Source organism: Felis catus, chromosome B3, assembly GCF_018350175.1.
Source record: "Felis catus isolate Fca126 chromosome B3, F.catus_Fca126_mat1.0, whole genome shotgun sequence".
NCBI lineage: Eukaryota > Metazoa > Chordata > Mammalia > Carnivora > Felidae > Felis > Felis catus.
The window spans coordinates 104,409,129-104,436,961 of NC_058373.1; the positions used below are offsets into that span (position 1 = coordinate 104,409,129).

General features: G+C 41.0%; 1 protein-coding gene and 1 long non-coding RNA gene across 9 annotated transcripts in view; one reads left to right on the forward strand and one right to left on the reverse strand.

Annotated features, from left to right (window-relative positions):
- CCDC198 (coiled-coil domain containing 198) lies at positions 1-27,573 on the reverse strand. Of its 6 annotated transcripts, none has more exons than XR_002158662.3 (7): positions 27,117-27,573; positions 24,629-24,711; positions 11,101-11,187; positions 9,409-9,510; positions 8,438-8,597; positions 2,767-3,017; positions 125-258 (listed from the first exon to the last, which is right to left on the reverse strand). XR_002158662.3 is itself a non-coding variant. In XM_006932892.4 (6 exons), the coding sequence occupies exons 1-6, from the start codon at positions 27,337-27,339 to the stop codon at positions 23-25; spliced, it is 888 nt and encodes a 295-aa protein (XP_006932954.3). In that variant the 5' UTR covers positions 27,340-27,572; the 3' UTR covers positions 1-22. The 6 variants fall into 6 exon arrangements, 4 of the variants coding, with proteins under 4 accessions (XP_006932954.3, XP_003987732.3, XP_019688619.3 ...); XR_002158663.3 differs by having other exon boundaries at positions 136-258; positions 2,838-3,017; XM_006932892.4 differs by lacking the exon at positions 2,767-3,017 and having other exon boundaries at positions 1-258; positions 9,409-9,507; positions 27,117-27,572.
- Positions 1-27,833, forward strand: part of LOC123386101 — a 92,521-nt gene that overhangs the window by 2,790 nt on the left and 61,898 nt on the right. Inside the window, exon 2 of one of the 3 annotated variants that reach the window (XR_006599649.1) lies at positions 11,720-11,889. This is a non-coding gene — a long non-coding RNA (uncharacterized LOC123386101). Of the gene's footprint in view, positions 1-11,195; positions 11,890-27,833 lie in introns of those variants that run through there. The other 2 variants (XR_006599648.1, XR_006599647.1) reach the window with 2 other exon arrangements.

A 27,833-nucleotide genomic window follows, 5' to 3' on the forward strand; every position in this document is an offset into this window, starting at 1 on the left:
TCTAGGTCAGTGAATAGCATTTTTATTCTCGATCAAAAAACTCGTCAAAAAGTGGGATTCTCTCTGTCCTGGTCCTGACCAGTGCTTGTGGTTTCTTCTCGCTTTTCCTCAACTCATCTGAGTCAGAACTAGAACTATCCCAGAGAAGCTGTCCCCGGGCCTCTTGTTCACAGAGCCACATTTCCATTTTGCCAATTTTCCGGGGACGACAGTCATTCCTTGCTTGATGTTCCCCCAAATCTTCATTCTGTGAATTTCCTACAGAAAATTTAAAGTTTATTGAATTTTTTCCCCCTAACAATGATTTATTTGTTTATTAAGTGCCTAGATTTTTATGAACACATAACAATTTGCTTGATGTTCTTATATATATATTTGGGAGAGCTTGGGTTAGTTAGTTGAGTGTCCAACTCTTGATTTCAGCTCAGGTCATGATTTCATGGTCATGAGCTTGAGCCCCACATCAGGCTCCGTGCTGGTCATGGAGCTTGCTTGGGATTCTCTTTCTCTCTCTCTTTCTCACCACCCCTTCTTGCCCCTTTCTCTGGCTCATGCGCTCTCTCTCAAAAAACTTTTTTTTAATCTTCTGAAAGTCACAAGAATAATATAATACCTTCCTATATGCCCCAACTCATTGATAATGTTTTGTCACAATATTGCTTTCATTTTATACACATGCGTGAACATATGTACACATGTTTTCAGCTGAGCTATTTGAGAATTAGTTGCAATTACATCCCCCCAAATACATCACCACAAATCTCACAGCAAGGGCATTTTTCCTACATAGCTGCAATACAACTATTAGGAAATTACTTAGGAAATTTAACATTGATATATTATTGTTTTCTAATAGATGGTCTACATTCTAATATTCATGGTTGTCCCAGTAATGGTCTTTATAATTGCTTCTTGTTTGTGTGTTTGTGTTTTATTTTTTTAGATCCAGGATCCAATCTAGGATTATGTATTGCATTTTATTTTCTTGTCTCTTTAATTCAAGACACTTCCCTTTTTGTTTCTTTTCCTTTTTCTCTGTCTCCTCCTTCCTTCTCTCCTCCTCCTCCTCCTCCTCCTCTCTCTCCCTCATTCTCAGTCTTGATCCTCCCCTTCCTCTTCCTCCATCCCCCCTTCATTGTCTTCTTTTTTTCCCCTAACAGTGGCATTTTAAAGAATCCAGATCAGGGGTGCCTGGGTGGCGCAGTCGGTTAAGCGTCCGACTTCAGCCAGGTCACGATCTCGTGGTCCGTGAGTTCGAGCCCTGCGTCAGGCTCTGGGCTGATGGCTCGGAGCCTGGAGCCTGTTTCCGATTCTGTGTCTTGCTCTCTCTCTGCCCCTCCCCCGTTCATGCACTGTCTCTCTCTGTCCCAAAAATGAATAAACGTTGAAAAAAAAAATTTTAAGAATCCAGATCAAATGTTTTGTAGAATGGCCCTAAATTTGGGTTTGTACATTTCCTTGTGATTAAATTAAGGTTACACGTTTTTGGCAAGAGTATTGCACAGGCGATGTTGCCTTGTGCTATTTATTGAACATCTACTATGTGCTATTTATTGAACATCTATGTGCCAGGCACATGATATACACTTTCTGACCTTGACATCCACTCTCACCTCATATTAGAGTCACCTATGGAGTCTTTTAGAAACACAAATGCTTGGGCTGTGCCCCAGACCTATAGAACTAGGGAGCTCAAAGGGTCATGCATTTCATTTCACTTTCTATACTTTTTAGAATATATTTATTTGGTATAGGATTTTATGTACATATGTACATAGCTTTTTATTTAAGCTCTACCCTTTTAAAGTGCTTTTCAGAACAACAGGGGCTTTATTCAAGGAAGGAAGCTTTTAAGTAAACCAAAGCAGTGGCCACTTCTGAGCTAGGAAAATCATCCTGGGTCAAAACCCAGAATGTCCCCTCCATCTAGTTGAACCAGCCATAACTTTTGGATTTCATCTTAAGGATAATTGTTTACCAAACCTTATGCCATATTTCATTTAAGCCCTTGATAACTGATGTTACAAACTGTTATATGAGAAAATCAAGCATCTCAGTGTGAGGATTTGTGCTTTGTGAGTCATTAGTTTCCTTTCTGCCTCAGTAAGGGACTACCCTGATACCCCCTTGCATGTTATTATAACTGTTGTTATTGCCTATACATATAGTAGTGACAGAAAACGACAGTTAAATTATGTCTTTGGCCCCAATCTCTCTCCTGAGCTACAACTGGATGCCTCCATTTTTATGTCTCCTGGCAACATGTCAGACTCACCTTCCCTTTCTCTTCCAAACTCACTTTTTCTCCCAGTTACCCTAATCCAGCAAATGGCCCCAGTTTTCCCCCATTGGCTGCCCAGTTCTTCAAGAGAAACCCAAGAATCCTCCTGGCCTTCTTGCTCTCTCCACACACGCACATCTGATTCACCACCAGGTTCTGCCCCTCGTATCTCCTGAATATCTCACATTCAGCTCCTTTTCTCCTGTTACCCTACTTTCCTGGTCCAAGCACCATCTCTCACTTGCATTCCTGCTATGTCCTTGTCACTTGTCTCCCCACATCCGCTTGCATTCTCTTCCCATGCATCCTCCGCAGGGTAGACAGAATGATGCTTGAAAATGTAAGCCTGCTTGTGTGGCTCCCCTGACCTTTCGATGCCTTCCTGTGGATCTTAAGCTCAAGTTCAAAGTCCCTGTTTGACACGACTTGCAAGACCCTGGTGCTCTGGGCCCTGCCTATGCCTCAGAGCCATCACTGATCACTACCTGAATCTCTCTTCCCAGTCGAGAGCTTTTGCGTGTGCTGTAATCATGAACAGTTCTGAATGTTCCAGCACCTTGGTCCTCACACAGATATGGATTCCTGTCCCCTTTGTCCAGCTACTTCCTGTCTCAGCTGAAATATCAGTTCCTCATGGAAACCTTCTGACTTTCAGGTTGTGAGGTCTCCCGGATGTACTGTCATTGTTTGTTTGTTGTCTGGACTATTGCATAGGCACCAAAGCCGGGAAGCGGGTCTGTGAATAGATGAGTGAACAAGTAAGCCAATCAGAGAATGTTGGGTGGTGAGGAGTACTGGTAACTGGGACCTGGGGAAGATTTCATTCATTGGGGCCAGGGGGGTGTAATCATCTCTGCTCTGCAAATGAGCCAAGCACTGCTAGAGGCACCGTTGAGACTGGGAACAGAGATTTTCTGCTGACTAGAGGCAGGAACTTTGGAACAGGAAGAGAATGTTTGTTAATGGTGGAATCTAATGCAATATTAATAATAGCTCAAGTCCCACACCACTCTTGATGTTATGATAATGCAGGCCTAAAGTAGAGTGTGAGGCCAAATTCACATGTTCAAGTTTATCCTTGAAAATCTCTTAAATCATTCATAAATTATTATATACATAGTTCTGTGTACATAGCATTAAAGTTTGAGAACTGAGCTGGATTCTTTTTACTTGTTAGATTTTTATAAATCCCTACTTGATTCTCCGGCGTTGCTGGACTTAACAAAAAAGAAAAGAAAAATACGATGTTTAAAAACCTAAATGGGTTTTGGTTGAGCAGAGCAGAGGAAAAAGTGTACCCAACTTCAAAATTAATTTGGGAAGAGAGGAAAGCAACAGAGGTCATTGGGGCGAAAAGGGAGTGATTTTTCCACAGTAAGAGGATTATATAAAGCATCAAAAATATTTGATGGTGGGGTACACAGGTGGCTCAGTCAGTTAAGCATACAACTTTGGCTCAGGTCATGGTCTCATGGTTTGCGAGTTCGAGCCCCGCATCAGGCTCTCTGCTGTCAGCTCAGAGCCCACTTCAGATCCCCTGTCTCCCTCTCTCTCTGTCCCTCTCCTGTTTTCACGCACTCTCTCTCTCAAAAATAAATAAACCTTAAAAAAGTTTGACGGTTATGCATTTTATAATATATATATATGTCTTAGCAAAATGCATCACCATTATATCAAATCCATAATTTCACAGCTATTTCATTCACAGGCTAAATTTAAAAAACACACCGGGTGCCTTGTTGGCTCAGCTGGCTAAGCATCCGACTTCAGCTTAGATCATGACCTTGCGGTTCATGGGTTCGAGCCCTGCATCGCATTCTGTGCCAACAGCTCAGAGCCTGGAATCTGCTTCGGATTTCGTGTCTCCCGCTCTCCCTGCCCCTCCCCCGCTCGCACTCTGTCTCTCTCTCAAAAATAAATTAAAAAAAAATAAAACACCCACCCCCAGGATACTTTAAAGAAAAATACTAAGTAGATAATAGTGCAGATGGCCAGAAAAGACCAGAATTGAGAAGGTGACAATAATATATTTAAGGTGATACTTCCCCTTAAGCATACAGTTATTTTCACTATGAGACATCAGTTCCATCTTTCTTCAGTTGTCTATATTCTCATGCATGTGTTTGGCACTTTACATTGTATATATGCTTTTACACATATTGGATTAATTTTGACATAAACCCTATGTGGTAGACAAGACTTTATTCCTATTTTACAGACATGAAAACGGAGGTGCAAAGAGGTTAAATAATTGCAGTTGAGCAATAATCTCTCTATATATACAGAATAAAGCTATATAGCTATATAAATATAGCCAATATTTATTGAGAGGCTGCTGGGTACTGCGTTCTAGAAACAAAAAGAAGCCCCCGTTCCCATGGAGTTTGCATTTAGAAACCTATTTTTGGGGCTAAAATAAAGAACTTTGATTTCAAGTTCACTGCCTTTTCTTTATTTTTTTTAAAAAAATGTTTATTTTTAAGAGAGAGAGCAGGGGAGGGGCAGAGAGAGAGAGAGGGAGAGACAGAATCCCAAGCAGGCTCTGTACTGTCAGCAAACAGCCTGACATGGGACTCGATCTCACAAACCATGAGATCATGACCTGAGCCTAAATCAAGAGTCTGATGTTTAACCGACTGAGTCACCCAGGCAGCCCTCAGGTTCACTGCTTTTTCTTCCAACTATAATATATCATGGCTTCTGGAAAGGGCAGGAGCCACATAAACATGGTAAAAGTCATAAAATTGTGCACTCAGAAAGCAGTGTTCACTTTGTGTAAGTTATGAACAAGTGGGCCATCATATGAGTTATAAGTAATTTTTGTATAATAAGTTATATGTAATTATTATATAATTACGGTATATGTAATTATGTAAATATATAATGCGTTTAAAGTATGTAAATGTAAAATATATGTAAAATTTTATTTTTTTAAGTTTATTTATTTAGAGAGAGAGAGAGAAAGCACAAGGGTCAGGGCAGAAAGAGAGGAGAGAGAAAGAATCTCAGGCAGGCTTCAGCACTGTCAGCACAGAGCCTGACGCGGGGCTCGAACCCACAAACTGTGAGATCATGACCTGAGCCAAAACCAGGAGTTGGATGCTTAACCGACAGAGCCACTGAAGGACCCCTGTAAATTTTTATTTTAAACCGGCAGCAGAGTGGGGCGCCTGGGTGGCGCAGTCGGTTAAGCGTCCGACTTCAGCCAGGTCACGATCTCGCGGTTGGTGAGTTCGAGCCCCGCGTCGGGCTCTGGGCTGATGGCTCAGAGCCTGGAGCCTGTTTCTGATTCTGTGTCTCCCTCTCTCTCTGCCCCTCCCCCGTTCATGCTCTGTCTCTCTCTGTCCCAAAAATAAATAAATGTTGAAAAAAAAAATTAAAAAAAAAATAAACCGGCAGCAGAAAACAAAGACAGAACTTTATCCTAAAAGAGACCTAAAACTCTCATCCCACCTTCCCAAAGAGGGAACATGAATGGGCAAATACAGCATTAAATGAGAGGAGATGGGTACAGCAGGATCTTAATTACCTGAACTGGACTAGCATTCAGAAAGCTCCTGTAAATCTATGATCTTGACTTTGCTTCCCTTTTAAGAGAAAGCAAATGAAGTGCTTTCAGAAGACAGAGGAAGCAAAGATGTTCCCTGGGAATAAGTAAAAAGGAATCACAGCTCACGCATGTGCCTAGTATGGTGGTGAAATCTGTACGCTTTGCAGACGGGCAGCCTGCTCTTGAAAGATAAGGTTGAAAAGTGACACTCTTATACTTGTAGACTTTGCCAAAGTTGTCCTGGACAGAGCTCCAAGTCCCTGGAGTCCCCATGAAGATATATGAGGGGCTGGGGGTGGGTGGAGTGAACTTTCTGGAGGGAGAAAGACCTGGCCTGGAATCCTGGCTCTGTCTAATGAGGGTGAATAGTAACTCCTTCTATACAGGCTGCGTGAGGATTGAGAGCGATAATTCATGCTGCAGGTCGAGGACAGTGTCTGGTTCATGGTAAGCACTCAACAAACCTTAATTAGAACAAAATGAATCCGCTTTCAAAAGCAGCAGAATGCCGAGAACCCCTCTTCTCCACAGTCCTTCCTGGACCCCTCCGGATCTGGGACATCTTCCAAAGATTTTACCAATGTTGGTTTTTCTTGGCTTGTCCTCAAGCCATGACTCGAAGTATCTGACTTTAGCTGAGACACTTTTTTGGATTGTTTGGTCAATGTTTTTTAAATTGTCGCAGTTGTTTATCTATGTGCCTACATAGCATATTTCATTCTGGCACTGGGAGTATAGGTTAAATAGATTCCCCAAGTAGATTTTCAATTATTTAGCCTTTTCTTAGTCAATGAACTTATTGATGAAGCATCCTGTCCCTTTGAGCAGGAGCAGTGTCTCTTTCAGCTAGCAACTTTGCATCCGAGAAGCTCAGGACCTCCAGAGACGTGGCCAGCATTTCTGTAGATCTCTCAGTGGTCAGTCTTGCTGTGTGGAAAATATTATATATTCAAAGGGTGGGTTTGCCCTGGGGGACTATGGACAGGCAAACTTAACGGGATTCTAATTGGTGGGACAACACAGCACAGAGACTACGAACACGGTTATCTGTTGGAAATCACTGAGCGGTCTGGCCTGGCTGGAAGCAAAGTTGGGCCCAAGAATGGCAGCAGAGAAAGCCAGAAAGGTAGGCAGCAAGTAGATCTTGAAGGCTTAGAGTGCCAGGGTGAAGGGTTAAGTCTTTGTCTTCAGGCTGATGGATTTTCACTGAGGATTTTTTTTTTTTTTTTTAAGCAAGAGAATGATATGGTCAGATGTGCATTTGATAAGATTACTTTGCTATTGGTGTGGCGCTTCTAAAATTTTATTGTGCATGAGAATCACCTCGGACTCTTGATAAAATGCACATCCTGATTCGGTAGGTCCAGAGTGGGGCCTGGGGCTCTGCATTTCTAATAAACTCCCGGGTGATGCAGATGTTGCTGGTCTGTGGCTAATGCTTTGATTACCAAGTAAAGCAGCGGGTCTTAAACCTTAGGAGTATCAGAATCACCTAGGGTGGGGTTAAAAACCCAGACTGCTGGCCTCCGCCCCTACATTTTCTGATTCGGTCACTCTGGCTGGGGCCCAACAACTCCCCGGGTGATGCCGGTGCTGGTTGCCTGAGGACCATACAGAGAAGCATCAGGGTAGCGGGGTGAATGGAAGACGGGGAAGACTTGGGGGAGGAACACAGTCAGGAGGCTGGTGTGACACATGACCTAAGGGTGGCCTTGGGAATGTGAGAGAGGTAAGAGTTCGGTGCCAGGTGACATCGACAGGACTTTGTGACTGACCAGCTGCTGGGAGTGGGAGCTGAAGGGCTGGAAAGACCCCAGGTCTCTGGCTCGAGTGGCCCAGAGTGTGGAGGGAGGTCTCACCCACTGAGACAGCAGATGCCCCCCGAGCAAGCCTGGGGTGAGCAGTAATGGTGGCTTCAGTTTTAGACATTCTGAATGAGCCTGGGAGGGCTGCAGGGGGAAGAGTGGGGTGGGGGAGGGTGTCTGCATATGGCCACGTGGTCCATTCTCTTTAATCACAAGATGAGGCTCTTTTGCCTTTTCCCTCCCAAGGTTGGAGCAAGGATTGCAGGGATGCCTGTAAAGCACAGCCTCTAAAAAGAGACATCTTACTGCAGTGCTGAAGCTTCTTTTCCTCCCAGCCACCCAAAATCACGTGATCGTGTGATCACTACATTCTAGGAAGCACATATCAGCAGAAACCCAAGGCTACTTGCTATATATATATACCCACCCCCTCCCTGGAAGTTTATTTGATGAAGCTTTAAGAACACTGGAAAAAAGGGGCGCCTGGGTGGCTCAGTCGGTTAAGCGTCCGACTTCGGCTCAGGTCACGATCTCGCGGTCTGTGAGTTCGAGCCCGGCGTCAGGCTCTGGGCTGATGGCTCAGAGCCTGGAGCCTGCTTCCGATTCTGTGTCTCCCTCTCTCTCTGCCCCTCCCCCGTTCATGCTCTGTCTCTCTCTGTCTCAAAAATAAATAAATGTTAAAAAAAAAAATTAAAAAAAAAACACTGGAAAAAAGACTGTACTTTCAGGGATCATTTCTATAGTTCGTAAAAACACTGGAAATATTTTATTTTGCTAAAAAAAAAATAAGTCATGACTCACCTGGACTTCTGTTCAAGGTTTCATCTGGCAAAAAGGTTGGAAGGTCCCTGTCATCATTTCTTGGGATGCTTTGAAGGATTTTCTTGGCTTTGTGGTCCCTCGGTTTTTGCTTATTAATCCTTGCCTCCCTGTGAAGACTTTTTTTCAACTCTGCTTGGGCCTGAAAATGATCCACTGTAATCGATTAGTGTTCTCCCCCTGAGCTACTGTCACCAGAACAGGTCAACAGATCAGTCACTTTGCAAGTTGAGTGCTTAACTGTGGTCCCCTAATCAGAACACGCTTTTTTTTTCCTATTAGATGGTATGGAAACTTTCTCTTTGCACAGGACAGGCTCGTTAGGAAAGGGGAGAATATATGCCCACAGTCTCAAAAAGCTATGGTTTGATTTAAGAGGAGCTTTGTAAAAACATTTGTTGGCAGGCAAGTGATGTATTTAGAATTGCAGAAGACAGTGACTTTAGGCTTAAACACTCGAGTGAGGAATTTGGAATATGACACTTACAGGAGACATTACTGTAAAGGGTGTGTTCTAAGAGATCATTCTGGTAAGATAATTCTATGGTGTGAATTATGGAGGGATGCCTAGGTATCAAAATAAAGACCAACTCACCCCCCCTCTATTTTACTAAATCAAGAAAAATGATCTAACCTCATTTTCCTGCTGGAGCCAGAACATCATAGGAGAAATTTATGAACAAAAAATATAGGAAGGGAAGAAAAAAACAGACTTGGGGCACAGATATGTCCTTGTGACTGAAAACAGAGAAAAGACTCAACAGTCGGTAGCAGAAGGGATCTTGCTGATTCTTCCCAGCTCCAGTAGTGGAAGCTTCGGTGCCAATGACCAAATTTAAAATGCTAAGTAAAGACTGGGGATGAATGCTAAACTACATTCATGTGCGAGGGCAGTGATTATGTGGAGTAAATGTGCTAAATATGGCACTCTTCTTCTCTCTCCTCATACTTACCTCTTGTCTGTTCCGGTTCATTTCCAACATTCTCATCTTATGTAAATATTGTCTTTTCCCGGGAATGTATCCTGGAGTTGGCATTGTCTTTTCCAGTTCCTGCTGTGAAAGATGCCGCACTCATTACAACTGGGCAATTTGTTACGGACTCTGCAATCCACAACTTGCAATTCTTTTTGGAACAGAGCGAGATCTTAATCAGTCATCAGTTATAATCCATAGAGATCTCTTATTATGTCAAAGGGGGATCATTGTAGTTCTTCACTGAGTCCTTTCCGGGTGGCCCTCAGTGACTAAAGCTTTGCTCTGTGTCTAATACAGTTTTTAAGCTTCCTGTAGAGTTTTGCAAATCTGAAATGGAAATATCTTTCCACATCTCATTTATTCCTATCTCCCCAGAAACGTGTTCTGGTTTGATAAAACTGGCCTCTTTCTTCAAAATGCCTCTTCTGCTGTTGACTAATTGTCTGGACGTGAAATTAGAGGGGAGCCACCAAATGGCTAAGTGGAACGCATTTCCATAGACTGTACCCTCATATACCAACGTAAGCCCTGGAATATTAGGAAGTTGATCATTTGTGACTTTGGTGATCTCCCGTGGTGCATCGTAAACCCCAGTGGGACAGTGCAGTTATTGAGGGCAACCAGGGGTGAATACACCCTTGTTCATTCCTTGCTGTGGCCAGGAAAGGGAGCCAGATGTGCTCCGTGATATCTTTTACACTGCCCTGTGGACAGTGACTATGTTGGCTGTAGCGAGCCTCACGAGGGGGCCATCTCTACAGTGCTGTCAGCAGCACAAACATGACCTTGAGGGTCTAAAAGCACCTGGGCATCTTTGACCACATCAGCTAGCTGTGCCGCAGTACCTTGCTGGCTTGACAATGAATCAGGAGTGGAAAGGGTTGAAAATCTACTACCTCACAGTTTTCATGTCTACACGAGGGGAGCTGTCTCAGCAGAAAGTGACAACCTGATAGAAGGAAAAGCTCTTTAGAAGACATTTTCCAAGGGGCGCCTGGGTGGCTCAGTCGGTTAAGCGGCTGACTTCGGCTCAGGTCATGAGCTCACGGTCCGTGAGTTCGAGCCCCGCGTTGGGCTCTGTGCTGACAGCTCAGAGCCTGGAGCCTGTTTCAGATTCTGTGTCTCCCTCTCTCTGACCCTCCCCCGTTCATGCTCTGTCTCTCTCTGTCTCAAGAATAAATAAACGTTAAAAAAAAAATTGAAAAAAAAAAGAAGACATTTTCCAAGGATTTGTTTTTTGGTGAGGTTGTGGTAAATAAGTTAGGGACACCTTGTAGATAGGATTTCCGCCAAAAGACTGAGAATGAAGGGAAAGCTTTAACTTGAGGGGACGAATAAAAGGAGAGTCATACTAGATTTTTCATAAATGTGAACACTTCTAGAATTAGCAGTGTCCAAGAAAAATTCCTCTCTCTTATCTACATCTTCCTGTTTTCACCAGGAAGTGGAGAAGGGCCCAGAGTTTACCTCACAGACAAGAGTCTTTGCCAGTTGGAGGCAGGCCTGGGAGAGAATGGATAGCTTTGGAAGTCTTGACTCTGAATGACTTAATAGTTTGATTTGTCTTTGAGGTCTTCTTGCAGGGAGTAAATGAAAGGACAGGCCATCCCTGCCCCCCCCCCCCCCCCCCCCCCGTTACTCACCCCCTCCAGTTAGCGTTGCGTTTACCTTTGCTCTGTGAGTTGTTCTGGCTTCTTGCTGGCTCAGGAGCCTTTCAGAAGTAATTACTTGTGGCAGGTCAATGGGTTCAAGCTTCTAGAAGTCCAACATTTAGAGTATTCAGCATTCCTCATGCCATGAGATGATGAAACATAAAAGCCAGACATGAAACTATCTTACCACTTTGCAAAAGCAGCACTTATTCCTGAGAGCACACAGGGAAGGCGATTTCAACAGGATTACAGTTGTATCTGTGCAAGAGTTTTCAACTCATCTGGGTTCTTTATTCTCTTTCACCGACGCCAGTGACTTATTGATCTGAATATTTGTCAGGGAGTTAAAAGACTAAGAATCCTTTTCTGTGTGCATCGAGGGAGCAAGTCCAAAGTTATCAAACAACAAGGGTCTTAGAGTATTAACGATGAAAGAGGCACCAGGAATTTCTTTTATTCATTCCTTAACTGCCCAGCTGAACTCTTTCAGTCCTTAGGGAAGTAACCTATTTTTAAGATCTCCAGAGAACCTCCCTCAGCCTCCTCAATAATAATCACTGGTGCTCCTGAGGCACATTTACATGAAAGTGCAATGGGCTTACAAATCTTGGACACTTTTTTTTCTTTTTTCTTAGCAGGGGATTGTCTTTATGGGGAAGATCACATTGGAGTTTCAAGGAATCACTAAGACTGGGAAGCAACTGATGAACCAACAGATCTGCCTTCAACCCTATTTGCCTCGATGACTTAATGCTCTGGAAGTTGGAACGTTGGGAAATGACTGATCAGGCCTGGGAGACAAAAGGTGGGTCTCTCCACACTGACATGCAGGCAGGGACCTGGAAGGCTGTAGAATTTATGTGTTTACTCAGTGAGTACATACTGAACAACTAGTGCATACCAGGCATGGGGGCGCAATGGTCAACAAAAGCAATATGGTCCCTACGGAGCTCACAATCTATGGGGGGAACAAACACATTTTGCTTGTGTGATTATTCATTGATAATTACAAACTGCGATCTGTACTTTGTAGAAAAGGTCTGCAGGGCAGAACCGTGACAATATGTAACCAGAGGACTCCACTTTGGAAACGGAAGTTGTTATGAGTTGAATTGTGCCCTCTACCCCAGTTTGTATGTTGAGGTCTTAACCCCCCAATATGTCAGAATGTGATGTTATTTGGAAATAGGGTCCTTGCAGATATAATTAGTTAAGATGAGGTCACAGGAGCAGGGTGACCCTTAATCCAACATGTCTGGTGTCCTCATTACAAAAGGGAAATTGGGGTGCACACCCACATGCACACAGGGAGAACACCTGTGAAGGTAGAGATGGGGATGATACTCCTACAAGCCAAGGAGTGACAAAGATTGCCAGGAAACCACCGGAAGTTAAAAGAGAGGCATGGAACAGATTCTTCCTCTCAGCTCCCAGAAGAAACCAACCCTTAAAACACCTTGATCTTGGACTTCTAGCATCCAGAATTGTGAGATAATACATTTCTATTATTTAAAGCCCCACAGTTTGTTGTACTTTGTTAGAGCAGCCCTAGAAAATTAATACAAGGGGGAGAGGAATAAGGAGGCAGTCCAAGAAAGTTTCCTGAAGATGAATTTTTCAGCAGAAGTTGGACACTTAGGAAATTTTAGGGAACTAAGGTGTTCCAGGTGGGGAGAACAACATAAACAATAACCCTCAGGTAAGAGAGTGTATGATCTGTTGAGGAAATTGCAAGAAGTCAGTTGACTGCTGTTCAGAGTCAGGGAAGAATGGCTCAAATGAGGCTGGAGAGGTAGGCAGGGGCCAAGTTTTGTAGGTCCTGATAGGGCATTCTAAAGATGTTGGTCGTCGTCTTCTTCTTCTTCTTCTTCTTCTTCTTCTTCTTCTTCTTCTTCTTCTTCTTCTTTTTTGGTATTTATAAATGATGTAGATTTTTATCCATTCGGTTGGTGTACTATAAACTTAACTACTTAAATAGCTTTCTTTTTTTTTAATATGAAATTTATTGTCAAATTGGTTTCCATATAACACACAGTGCTCATCCCAACAGGTGCCCTCCTCAATGCCCATCACCCACTTTCTCCTCCCTCCTACCCCCCATCAACCCTCAGTTTATTCTCAGTTTTTAAGAGTCTCTTATGGTTTGCTTCCCTCTCTGTAACTTTTTTTTTCCCCTTCCCTTCCCCCATGGTCTTCTGTTAAGTTTCTCAGGATCCACATAAGAGTGAAAACATATGGTATCTGTCTTTCTCTCCCTGGCTTATTTCACTTAGCATAACACTCTCCAATTCCATCCACGTTGCTACAAAAGGCCACATTTCATTCTTTCTCATTGTCAAGTAGTATTCCATTGTATATCTAAACCACAACTTCTTTATCCATTCATCAGTTGATGGACATTTAGGCTCTTTCCATAATTTGGCTATTGTTGAAAGTGCTGCTATAAACATTGGGGTACAAGTGCTCCTATGCATCAGCACTCCTATATCCCTCGGGTAAATTCCTAGCAGTGCTATTGCTGGGTCATAGGGTAGATCTATTTTTAATTTTTTGAGGAACCTCCACACTGTTTTCCAGAGTAGCTGCACCAGTTTGCATTCCCACCAACAATGCAAGAGGGTTCCTGTTTCTCCACATCCCCTCCAGCATCTATAGTCTCCTGATTTGTTCATTTTAGCCACTCTGACTGGCGTGAGGTGATTTCTGAGTGTGGTTTTGATTTGTATTTCCCTGATGAGGAGTGACGTTGAGCATCTTTTCATGTGCCTGTTGGCCATCTGGATGTCTTCTTTAGAGAAGTGTCTATTTATGTCTTCTTCCCATTTCTTCACTGGATTATTTGTTTCTCGGGTGTGGAGTTTGCTGAGTTCTTTATAGATTTTGGATACTAGCCCTTTGTCCCATATGCCATTTGCAAATATCTTTCCCCATTCCGTCGGTTGCCTTTTAGTTTTGTCGATTGTTTCCTTTGCAGTGCAGAAGCTCTTTATCTTCGTGACGTCCCAATAGTTCATTTTTGCTTTTAATTCCCCTGCCTTTGGAGATGTGTCAAGTAAGATGTTGGTTTTCTTAAGAGCAGTGAGCAGTCATTGACATGTATGAAGCAAAGTAGTGCTTTTTAAAAAATGATTACTCTAGCTGCAGTGTGAAAACTAGAGAAGAGAAGTCACAGATGTGGAGACAGCATTGAAGAGGACCACAGAGATGGGTTGGGGGTTCATGGAGGGAAATCGATGGGCTCCACAAATATTAAAAACTGACCAAACAAGATTTGTTCTAGTTGGTGAGGGAGACCGAAGGGTCCAAATGGCATCCAAAGGGATGGATAGTGTTATCATTCACTGAGACTGGAATCCTAGGGGAAGGCCAGGTGTGAATGGCATATAACAGGAGGATACAAATTCAGTTCGAGGCGTACCAGTGTATGTGTTGAGTAGATAATGAGATATACAGGCATGGAACTCAGAGGAGACATCTGTTCTGGAGATGCATGTTCAGGAATCATCTCTGGGTAGAGAATAACTGAAGCCATAGTCATGGAGGAGGGTAAGAGTGAGAAGAGCAGAGCCAAGGACTCAAGACTTGAGGAGCTCAAATACTAACAAGCTGGTAGATGGGGATGAGGTGGCCAAGGACACGGAGAAGAGATGGCTCAAGAGGAAGACGCCACACTGAGACAAACAGTGTGAGCACTACTCCCACCTTAGTCCAACAATACAGGCAAATGATAATTTATTTTGAAGTTATTTTTCCTTTTAGTCTGATTTGTTGCATTATTAAGAGGTAGACCTGGAAGCCAGCTTGGCTTTCAAGGTGATCAGAGTGAAAAAAGAGAGGGGGGAGACAGGGAAATGGATGCTGAGCAGCCAGCACTCGTGGGGAGCATGACCTGTACCTCCAGCTACTTCCCTGCAGAACAGCTTCCTGCTCTGGGCCTGGACCTGAGCTGTTCTAGGGAAAACATCCTGCATTCCTTTCTGCTGGAGCAACCCAAAGCTCACCGGGCAAGGAAGAAGACAAGGGGAAGGATTTGGAGATGGGGAGGAGAGACAAAGGGAAAGAACTCATCTTTAGGTTAGACATGTGCCAGGCAATTTGCATTTGTGGTAGGAAGTGGCTCTCTGTTCCACTCTCACCTTAGGTGAGAAAGTAGATTTTTTAACATAGCAACTGCACAAGAATGTAATGAGAGGTGATGAGTACTAGCAAGACAGAGGTTTGTCTGACCCTCTTCTCTGCAGAACATAAAGATGATGGGCAAATGGGACCTGCTGGTGTAAGAAGTAACAGCTGATCAGATCAGAACGTGGGGGGAACAGAGATCAAGGGGAGATATCCATGTACCTGTGGCAAGAAGAATCAGCAAGGGCTGAAGGGGGATTTGGGGCATGAAGGGGAGAGAACAAGGAAGTGTTTGTTCCACTCCCTGGACTTGGTTCAGGTTCCGGTTCTTCCTGGTGATGAGGCCCATGTGCCTTTACAGCTGCCCCTGTGTCTATCACACCCAGGGTCACAAGATGTCAGCTCGTTCAGTCCTCCTGTGAACACTGTGGGTAATTATGATGATTACCCATTATAGAGAGGTTAATAACTTGTCCAATGTTGCCTAGTAAGAAAGTGGCAACTCTAGAATTCAAACTCAGGTCTGTCTAGTTCCAAATCCCCAGCTCCCTCCTCTTCTATGTACTCCTAAACCTGGTTGATCATCAGAATCTCCTGGAATTAAAAAAAAAAAATCCTGGACTGTTCACTGGGGATTGCAATTTAACAGGTCTGGGAATGAATATATATATTATATATATATATAAATAATACACTTTAATTTTTAGGGTTCATAGCAAAACTGAGTGGAAAGTACAGAGAATTCCCATATACTCCCTATCCCCATATATGTACAACCTCCTCCATTATCAACATCCCTCACCATCTGTTATGACTAATGAGCCTACATTCACATGTCATTATCATTAAAAGCCCATAGTTTAACTTGGGGGTTCACTCTGGTGTTGTACATTTTATGGGTTTGCACAAATGTATAATGGCATGTGTATCTACCAATGTAGTATCTTACGGAATAGTTTCACCGCCCTAAAAATCCCCGTTTTGCCCGTTCATGCCTCCCTCCCTCTCCCTATCCCCTGGCAACCACTGATCTTTTTATAGCCTCTGTTGTTTTGCCTTTTCTGAAATGTCAATATCCTTGGACTCATACAGTATGCAGCCTTTTCAGATTGGCTTTTTCACTTAGCAATACACATTCAAGTTTTGTCCATGTATTTTCATAGCTTGAGAGCTGATTTCTTTTTAGTGCTGAATAATATTCCATCATCTGGCTGTGCCGTGGTTTCTTCATTCATTCATCTACTGAAGGACATCTTGGTTATATCCAAATTTTGGAAATTATGAATAAAGCTACCATAAACCTCCACGTGCAGGCTTTTGTGTGGATATAAATTTTCAGTTCATTTGGGTAAATACCAAAGCTCATGATTGCTAGACTGTATGGAAAGAGTATGTTTAGTTTTATAAGAAAGCACCAAACTGACTTCCAAAGTGGCTCGACCATTTTGCGTTCCACCAGCAGCGTGTGAGAGTTCCTGCTGCTCCACATCCTTGCCAACTTTTGGTGTCGTCAGTGGTTTGGATTTTGGTGATTCTAATATGTGTATGGTGATATCTCATGGTTGTTTTAATTTGTATTTTCCTGATGACACATGACGTTGAACATATTTTCATATGCTCACTTGTCTTCTTATTCTCTTGACACTGTCTTTTGTAGAGCAGAACGTTTTTGTTTGTTTGTTTTTTAATGTTTATTTATTTTTGAGAGAGAACAAGTGGGGCAGGATCCCAGAGACAGGGACAGAGGATCCAAAGTGGGTTCCATGCTGACAGCAGTGAGCCCAATGTGGGGCTTGAACTCACAAACTGAGAGATCATGATCTGAGCTGAAGTCAGATGCTCAACAAACTGAGCCACCCAGGTGTCCCAGAGCAGGTTTTAATTTCAATGAAGTCCAGCTTCTCAACTGTTTCTTTGGAATGTATCTCCAAAGGATCCTGATGATTTTCCAGGTTGGGGTCTAGTGGCTTCCATACTGCCTCAAGTGAATAAAGGGGCTACATCAGAGTAGACCCCAAAGGATTTGTGTGTGGAGCATTATTGAAAATGTGAGTCTGAAGAAACCAGCTATTTAAATACTTTCACCTATTTAAAATAACTTATCCATAAATACTTAGGGCCAGGTTTTTCTTTGGAAGTGTAAATTTATATTCTTCTATTTTCCGACTCATTTTATTTAAACCCATAATTCTGATAAGGGTTGAATAGTAGGTGTCTTTAAGAACCCTCTCTAGGCAATTGCTTTCTTCCTGGCCTTTGGAAAGAAACTAAGAATCACTCTATTCCTCCACAAAGGGCACTAGATGGCAGCAATGAACATTACAAGTAGGATCCCTCCGTTAAGTATTTGCACTTGGCCTGAGAAGCTATGCAGAAAATATTGTTGGAAAATTGGCTTCTCTAAAGAAACCAGTCAAATGAAATTGCCCTAGAATTCTGGGGTTCATATCAATGTTCCTTTTCCCTGATTAGGAAGCAAGATGCCTCACTTCATCATCTGAGAGAATACAAGGGAAGGACTTACTGAAGAATTGGAAGGGTAGAATGACACTTTTTTTTTTTTTTTAAGTCTTATGGTATAAAAAAAAATGTGTCATCTATCTAAAGGTTTCTGGGTTATTTGGCTTCTCAAATTAAACAAATGGTCAGGAAAATCAAGTGAAATGTCAGCTGAAAGATTCAGAAATGGAGATTAAAAATCAAGCAGAAGTCACTGAGCTTGGTGACGCACTGACCTGAGATGGTTGCTTCTGTGTCCTAACAGGAAGATAAAGATGGGCAGGAGCTCAAAGAAATTGCAAAATTTGTTTGGCACAATGACTCAAGAATGTATGCCCTTTAAGGTTCTGGGAAGAAGGTAAAGGTGTCCAGAACAGTCTTGGAGTAAGAGATTATAAACCCAAGGAAGAGTTTCTGGTCAAGGCATTGCAATGAATCCACATTTCAATAACTTTCTTTGTCCCAAACATCTAGCAATGAAAACTAAAACATAAAACCAAAAACAAAAAAAAAATGTGGTTGGCCCTTAATACAAGATATATATCTCCATGGGCCAGAAAAAAGATACATACTTAGAGGAAGCTGATCCATAAGGCATTCAGGCCTCCTGATGGCTGTGAGTTATTTCTACAAATTAAAGGGGACCTAAAAATGCTCCATGTAAGATGGTAAACTAGAGCAAAGATCACAGCTTGAAATCAGAGGCTGGGTTATTCTCTACTTTTCTACCTGGTTTAAGAGAGCTGCATCAAAATGTAAGTTGGAAGATTAGTTTTACAAGCGTTGCCAAAAAGTTGAATACGAAGAATATTATCTTCGTATTAATAAAAAGGATGAAATCTTGCCATTTGCTACAACATGGATGGACCTAGAGAGTATAATGTTAAGTGAAATACGTTAGACTGAGAAAGACAAATACCATATGATTTCACTCAGATGTGGAGTCTAAAAAACAAAACAAATGTACCAACAAAAAGCAGAAATAGACTCATAAGTACAGAGAACAAACTGGTGGTTGCCAGAGGGAAAAGGGGGAGGGAATGGGCGAAATGGGTGAAGGGAAGTGGGAGATACAGGCTCCCAGTTATGGAACGAATAAGTCACAGGAATGAAAGGCACGGCATAGGGAACATCATCAATAGTGTTATAATAACATTGTATAGTTATTATACAGATGGTAGCTACACTTGGGGCGAACACAGCTTAAGTATAGAGATAGGGAATCACCATGAAACTCACGTTACATTGTGCGTCAACTATACTCAGATAGAAAAAGTGTGTTAGAAGTTGAAGATGAAGAAGCTAAGACTTTATAACAATAAACTTGAAAGCTTCAATGGATAAATTAATGATACTCTGCAAAAATATAAATTAGCAAAACTGAATCAGGAAGAAATAAGATAAATGAAACAACTAAGAAATTAAGTTCGTTGGAAAATTTCTCATTCCCCCAAAAGTCCAGGCGGCTAAAGGTGGTTTCACAGGCCCGTTTCATCAAACTTTTAAGATAGTAACCGTGTTACATCAAATATTATAGACAACTGAAGAAAGAAAAAGATAATCAGTGAATTTTACGAAACTACTACAACCCTGGAAGCAAAACTAATAAAAGACAGTATAGGAAATTGTAGGACAATTTTTCTTATGAAAATAGACGTGAAAGGCCTAAGCATACACAATCCTGCCATGTATTTGTATATGTATCTTGTGGCCAAGTAGGATTTATGCCAGGAATATAAGCATGGTTCAACATCATAACGTTTGTTAGTGTACTACATTGTATCAGCTGGTTTAAAAAGGAAATTCGTATGATTATTTTAATAGATGAAGGGGGAAATATCAATAAAATTTCACACCGAGCCCGAAGCAAAACTCTTACCACACTAGGAATAAAGGGAATGTCAACAATTTAATAAATGGCGTTGTGCCAGATAGCTCCCACTTGGTTCTCTAGGTCCACTTGCCACATTTCTCTCCCCTGTTCTCTGCCTGGGAGTAACCAGTTTCTTCTGCCTTCAGGCTTCCCACTGGGTTTAGCCACTGAGACATCCTGGCAGGAGATCTGAGAGAAGAGAGAACAGTGTATTTCTCCCCCTGGCTTCCTTCCTGCAAGGGCGTGTTGGGCTGGTTGTGTCCTCCTGTTTCTCTCAAAGCACCTTCCTCTACCTGACTGTCTCCTTCCAGGTTCTAGAAGAGTCTCACTCTGAATCCCTTTGCTCAGAGATGGTTATCCCTCAGCTGCCACTAGTGGTTATTGCAATATCCTTTGTGGTCCCCTTGATCCAAACCTCATAAACAGTTACTTATAAAGAAAATTTCCTTGAATTATTCTAATTTGAGTATGGCATCTGATTCCTTGTGGGATTCTGACCAGCATCTATCAAAACCCTATTGCAAATGTACTTAGTTTTCGAACCATATGTATTAATGTCATAGATAAGAGAAGGATGCCCATTATCACTGCTGGTATTCAATATCGGAGGAAAACTCTAGCCAAAGCAAAAGTCAAGAAAACAAAAGAAGGAATAAGAATTGGGAGGAAAGAAAAAAAACTATTCTTATTTATGGAAGATGTCATCTACATAGCAAATCTAAAAGAATCTATAGATAATTAGAATTCATTTCAATAAAGTTGTGGAACACAAAATTCAATCTGCAAAATTCAAAAGCTTTCTTATTCACAAGTAACAATCATTTAGAAAATTAAATGGAGAGGGGCGCCTGGGTGGCTTAGTCAATTGGGCATCTGACTCTTGATTTCAGCTCAGGTCATGATCTCAGGTCATGAGATTGAGCCCTGTGTTGGGCTCCATGTGAGCATGTAGCTGGCTTGAGATTCTCTTTCTCCCTCTCTCTCAGTCCCTCCCCCATCTCTAAAAAAGAAAAGAAAGAAGAAAAGAAGAAGAAAGGAAAAGAAAAGAAAAAAGAAAATGGGGTGGGGGGAAGACCTTATTCATAATAGGAGGGTAAAACCCCCATAGTGTATTTTGATGGTCAGCATGGACTTGCCTCGGCTACAGCCTCCAGTTATTCAAACACTAATCTAGGTGTTGCTGTGAAATTATTTTCGAGATGTGATTAAGATCAATAATCATTTGACTTTAAGTAAGGAAGATTATTTTAGATAATCTGGGTGGGCCTGATTCAGACAGTTGAAATGTCTTAAAAGTAAAGCTGAGGCTCCCCTGAAGAAGAGAAAATTCTACTTGTGGACAGCAGCTTAAGCTCATGTCCTGCATTTGCAGCCTGACCTCCCTGATGGCCTGCCCTGTGGATTTTGGACTTGCCTTGCCAGCCTCCATAATCATATAAGGCAATGTAAGCCAATTACCTGCACACATATATATATATATATATATTATATATTATATATTATATATTATATATTATATATTATATATTATATATTATATAATATATAATATATAATATATAATATATAATATATAATATATATATACAATATATATATTATATATATATACATATATATGTATTATATATATACATATATATGTATACATATATTATATATATGTATATATGTGTATGTATATATACACACACACACACACACACACACACACATATCACAAAGAAACATATAATAGAAAATGGGCAAAGAGAAAAGACAAGGAAAGGAAATAAATTGGTGGCAAATCATATAATACTGATAACAAACAATGAAACCGTCTGGGTCAGAACCAGCTTCCTTGTCTCTTCTCGGCAGTCTTAATACTCATCTTTTCCCCTTTGCACTCATTCATTCAACATTTATGCAACTCATATTTATTGAGCACCTATTATGTTCCAGGTACTGTTCTAGACACTTAGATATATTAGTGAAGACAACAGACAAAAATCCCTGCCTCTCTGAAAGACTATATTCTAGCACTGTCAGGGAGGTGATGAAGAAAATACACAATGAACATTAGAGAAGTAAATTTCTTGGCGTGTTAGATGGTACTCTGGGGAAAAGAAAAGATCACGGCAGATCAGGGGACCCAGGATCGCCAGGGTAAAGATTGCAACTGTCAAGAGGTTATCATGATAAGCCTCTAGGATTTAAGCAAATCTTGAGAGATGAGGGAGGGAGTCATCTGAGGAAATCACATTACCTGGGGCCCTGGGGGTGGGGGCAGTTGACCATCTCCACCTTAGGTTGGAATAGAGATGGTTGGAGGAGAAAGTGAATCAGGCCAGGAGGGACAGTGGTGATCAACTTCCAACACAAGATGAGCACGCTGGATTCAGAGTTGCCTGGCAGAGGCTCCCAGAACTTAGCAGCTCCAAGTCGGAGAACTTTAGTTCATGACCTGCTCTTTACTTGAGGAGTAGATGTCTAGGAAGTGGAGAGTGCCAAATGTGCAACTCAAATTATTTAGGATGCAATTAGATTTGGTTTAATAATTAAAAATACTTTTAGAATTTTCTTTGGCAGACATTAGGCTATTAATTAGCATGTCATGGGAACCCAGCATTTATTATTCTCTCAAAAACCCATTTGTGGTAGAGAATGTGCTGAGCCTCATTTGTGAAGATAATTATAGTTGATATCTTTGGGAATGTCTGCCAAGTTCCCAGTGATTTCCCTCTTCTCTGGGAGCTGCTTCCAGAATTTATGGTGGTGGGGGGGGGGGCTTCTCTTCCTACATTTCTACTGCATAAGCATATCCTCTGGTCATAGCTTATTGGAACAGAACTAGAATCATGAGCAAAGCTGAACCAATAAGATATTTTTCTCCTAGGAATTTCAAATTGGAGCCTAAAGAGCCAGGCGAATCTATTTGACTGGAACTATAAAAATACAAATTCAGGAATTGAAGTTTGTCCATATTTCACCAAGTGATCTTGAGGAGCAAAGAAAGTTGATCTGCAGGAAGAATAAAGAATGCATGAAGGAAAGCTCAGAGGAGACACAGAGAGAGTTGTGCCATTCAGGTTCCAAGGCAAAGCTGTTCCCTGAAGCCCAAGTGCCTCCCAGTTCTTGGGTTCAACAAACACTCCTATATCTTCATAATTCATCACGTTGGCAACCAGTCAATTAGACTTACAATACAGGATGTTGCGGGTCTTCAATAGCAGGGAGAAGGCATTTTGATTTTTGTTCCTACCAGGGATAATGGGTCACATTGTCATTCATTCATCTATTCATTCACCATTCATTCATTCATTCATTCATTCATAAGCTTTTTGGGAGTACATATTAAGTGTTAGAGACTAAAGATATAAGACTGAACATGACATAGTCTTTGCACTAAAATAATTCATTTTTATTGATTTTTCATTTTTTTTATTTTTTAAAAAAAAAATTTTTTTTCAACGTTTATTTATTTTTGGGACAGAGAGAGACAGAGCATGAACGGGCGAGGGGCAGAGAGAGAGAGGGAGACACAGAATCGGAAACAGGCTCCAGGCTCTGAGCCATCCGCCCAGAGCCCGACACGGGGCTCGAACTCACGGACCGCGAGATCGTGACCTGGCTGAAGTCAGACGCTTAACCGACCGCGCCACCCAGGCGCCCCTGATTTTTCATTTTTAAGGGGGTTGGTTAGGATGTGGGGATACCCTCTTTTGTTCTGAAACACCAAAGTTCTCCTTTTTGCGCTTGACTGACTTGAGAATCAAAGCCTAACTAGCTGATTTAGGGTTGATAGATCTAAAAAGTACTTTGTGAACTACAAATGGCTACATATACTTTTCACTGGTTATGGTAATATCTTCTACTTGAGTTATTCAGCTCACTGGCTCCATAGGAACATTATATTAAGCACATCTCATTGAAAAGTTACATTTGATTTAGGAATAAAAGGTAAAGTTTTTAAATTGTCCAGTTTAGTTAAAGATATGCCCAAAAGTTTTAAAATTATATATCAATTTGATATAATTATATTTTATTTATCTTTTAAAAAGTTTTGAGGTTTCTAATATTTTAGGAAAAGATGCTCTTTTGGTGAACAAAAGGTGTAATCATTTCAAATGATTGTGAGCTTCTGGAGAAGACAGGTAAATAAAAACCAATTGAAACAGAAATAATCCCCAGCAAATGAGCTCAAATACCTCTGGGATTTGTCCAGATGTCTGGGTGAATTGTGTATCAGGTGGGATTTGGTTCCAATTCCTTTTTTTCCAAATGTCAGTGATAGATCCTGCTCACAGGAGAGCCCAAACCCTTCTCTTAGCTGATGCTCATTTTCAGGTACCCACTCAGATCTCTTTCCCCGTCTAGGATGAGAGTCCTTAGAATTTCTATTTCTCTAGAGTGAATTCATTAAATTTTTATTAAGGTGAATGCATTTAAATCTCTTGCTTTGCTGCCTTGGAATCCAATGTCCTCAATTTCAGCAACCAGTTAACATTTACAACGATAAAAGATTAGGGGTAGAAGGTCTGTAGAGATCAACTATGCTGCTGGTTAAGAGCATGGGCTTTGAAGACCTGTTTGATGTCTGAGCTCCACTGTCCTTGGACAAGTTACTTAATTCTCTAAACCACACCTACAAAGCAAAGGTATTAGTTCCTTTCTCATAGAGAGGGTGTGAAGATTAAATGATAGACATTGATCAAGTTGCCCAGAGTGTATCTGACTTGAAGTAGGTGGTAACTAGAATAGTACTAGCTGTTATTATTGTTACTATTGTTTGTTATAACTCATCAAATGCAAAATGCAAAGGTCTTTTGAATCCCATCATGCCTGTGCCTTTGATACTGTATTTCCTTCTTTTGGTGGTGGTCTTAAAAGTGAAATCATTACAAAAGGAAATCCTAAAGAAATATGGTCTTTGCAATTGATGACATTCTCTTTAACAACATTCTCATTAGCTTAGTCATTTTCAATATCCCTTCTTTATGGTTATAGTTAAAAAGGGATGTTACCATTAAATCCAAGAAATTCCTTATGAGGTCTTTTAAATTCATCTTACTTGAAGTCTTCGGGGTGGATGCCTTTTAATAATACTTGTTTCTCCGTGTTCCAGTGGGATATCAAAATACATGGCCCTGGGCCCTTGAAAGATTAGGAGAGAAATTAAAAAAAAAAACATTTAAAAATTTACTATTAAATTGGGCTAATCATTAGACTTTGTTAATACATTTTGGCACCTTTTTAGTTATATATGTCCAACCTACATGTTGAATGTGGAGGTGAAACACATAAAGCAAGGGTCATACATGGATGCAAGTGATAAAATATTAGCCCATATCCAGGATTTAATTTCTGCTTTCCTCATTTCTTCCCTGGATTGATATTTAGAGGAAAATCTGAAAAATCAACAATGTGTTGACTACAAATATTGTTCAAACATAGAATTTGGGCTGGAAAATAGAAACTTTTTCACTTGTTTTCATTTCATGAAATCTCTACAAAATAAATTTGGGAAATCAGAAAAAATATATCCTTAAGAAATGAAAATAAATTCTCCTTTCAGATGAAAGAGATGAATCGTGGATAGATAGATAGATAGATGGATGGATAGGTATTAGATAGAGGGGTAATAAAAAAATGGACTATGAGTGTATAATAGAAGTATGCAACGTTTAGCATTGTATGTTCCCAATTAAATAGTCTCTCCAACTAGGGAAAGAAATTCCCACAAGTTGCCCTATAATACAATATATAAATAGTCTTTCCTGATGACACAAAACAGGCTACAGAGTTAAGCCTTGTTAGAAACAGAGCTAGGACTCAAGAGGTCCATTATGGGTTTTATTTTTTAGCTTAATTATCCTGGGGTGTTAGGACTGCTACCATGCCCAATGCTGCATGAATGAAGTTTTGTCTTTTCCTCTTAGAAATCTGGAAGCATTCTAATTTCTAGATTGTTGTGTGGACTATCCTACAACTTCACTTTGCATTCTAAACAGAAAAATCCTTGCATAATTATGTTTTTCTATCCTTACAACATTTGAATGACCATGTTAAAAACTTCTCCACGTCCTTATTCTCTTTCAAGAGATGCCAGTGTATGGAACAAGACAGAAACAACAGTAATGACAAGAAATAGCATTTTTGGTTAAAAGATGTATTTCTGGCAACAGTTTTTTTTCAGCAGCCTGACTACTCTTTATTTTTATACTATGATTTCAGTGATAACACCTCATTATTTAATTCAATTCATCCCAAATGGCATAGGCTATGTCAGGCAGTTATTCTTACCCTTGGTTTATAGGTGAAGGAAATTGATGCAGTTAATTTGCTCAAAGTCATACAATTTGGTATTTAGTGGAGCCAGGGTTAGGCTATGGACCTTTTGAAATTGGCAATCAGGATGCTTACCATCCCTTTGTTATTTATTTTTAATGTGATTTTGTCATTTCAAAAGTAAGAATATTTTCCAGGCGGGACTCTAATGCATTAGACTTAGTTTTCACTATTCAGTTACCAGAATCTTAAAACTCTGGGTAGAAGGTTTGGGTAAAAAGGAATTGTTCAATGAAACTAGAGGAAAATTCCCACTCCCATGCTTAGGAAGTTGGAGAACATAAAAATAGGCCATATGCAACCAGTCAAGAGTTGTCAGTTCTACAGAAAATAGCCGTGACAATCAGTCCAGATGAGATGTACCAGATACGGAACGAGAATATCAGGCTTTCTGGCCAAGGTGACCAATAATGGGAACTTATTTGTGTTATCGATCCAGAATATAAATAAAGAACAAAATTACATCGGTATACACATATGTACACATTATATATTTATATTTCTCTTCCCAAGTGAGAATCTCTGTTTAATTATCATTGTGATTTTCATAAAAATGTTACGTGTCTTCTAAAATATCCCAGGATAATTTATAGCCACTTCAGGCTCAGAGCTTCCAATCATAATGGGAAAAATTCTCTTAGTTCTGCAAATGACGGAACTTAGTGCATATTCTGCGTGAAGAATGTGGGCTTGGGGAGGGGATGACTCATCCTCTCATCTGTATTGCAATAAATCAATTCTGTTTGGGGTGGTTTCCAACTTCACATTAGAATGAATTCACTCCGAAAGGGTTGCTTTCAAAACAACAAAGCCTGATGCACTAAATGGGGCTGGAGAGAATGATTTGAATTTAGAATCTAACTGAAACATATGATTGTCATAATTTATCACATCTTATCTATATAATTTTAATCATCTGGCAAAGCTAGGTATAAACATCGAAAGCACTATAAACTAAGCTGAAACAGAATGATTTTTTCCCTTCCAGTGCAGAATGGTAAGAAGCCCTCTGTGCAGTTTACACACCCGTTCTAATGTACCCAGAATACTTACAATTGAGAAACACTCAGCCTCGAGTTGAGAGATGTTCCCTTACATTTCAGCAATTTAGAAACTTTCTGATATTGTTATAGAAACAGACAGCCAGGCACATCTGTCAATAGCTCTCCTTGGCCCAAATACACAGATTTCATGATGGGTCTTACGTTTACCTGCAGAGTATCTTCCATACCAGGTCTCTCGTAGAGGCGGCAGCTGACCTTCCAGAGCTTTGTTCTGGTCCTGCAGTCCTGTGAACAAATACGAACTCTTTTCTTCAAGATTCTGACTGAATGCAAAGTCCACGGGGCTGGCAGAGGGGAGTTCTTCCTCTTTGTTTTGCAAAGGTGCTACTTTGGTCACTCTAGGGTGAGGCTTAGAGTGGCTCAGGCCCATTTCACGGTAAAGATACTCAAAGAACAACCCCGAGGGAAGTGGTGTGGGGCCTTTAACTCGGCTTGTTTTAATTAAGGTACTTCAGAATTTTACCCCAGCTACGCAAAGCACTTCATGACATATTTCTAAGCTTTATTTCACCCCACAGTAACCCCTCTGGCCACTTCCTGGGAGCCTGGTTTCCACGGAGATGTCCCTTCAACTCCCACTCTGCCATTTCAGACCCAAAGAATCCAGTTAAACATTGACTTGGGTATGCTACTTTCTGAAAGACTCAGTAGTAGAAACGAAACCACTGTTGATCATTACACAAATCTCTAACATCAGGAAGCCATTCACAGGGGTGGAGAGCAGAGGTTTAAAGAAGTCTTAAACTTGACCCTTTCATTGCACATACCTTTCAATACCGTCGTTAAGAGCGACCAACTGAGAATAGCTAAATCGTCTTCAGAAACGAGGGGATGCATGCTAAGCATTATTTGGTAACCTTTAGT

What these genes read in the sequence shown, in the direction of transcription:
- CCDC198 (XM_003987683.5), bottom strand. Translation starts at nt 27,339, where the DNA reads ATGGGCCTGAGCCACTCTAAGCCTCACCCTAGAGTGACCAAAGTAGCA. An exon ending in ATCCACCCCGAAGACTTCAA is followed by an intron (nt 11,188 to 24,628) that starts GTAAGATGAATT and finishes TTGGACTTCTAG; the next exon opens with AAGCTTGAACCCATTGACCT. An exon ending in GAACAACTCACAGAGCAAAG is followed by an intron (nt 9,511 to 11,100) that starts GTAAACGCAACG and finishes CATCTTTCACAG; the next exon opens with CAGGAACTGGAAAAGACAAT.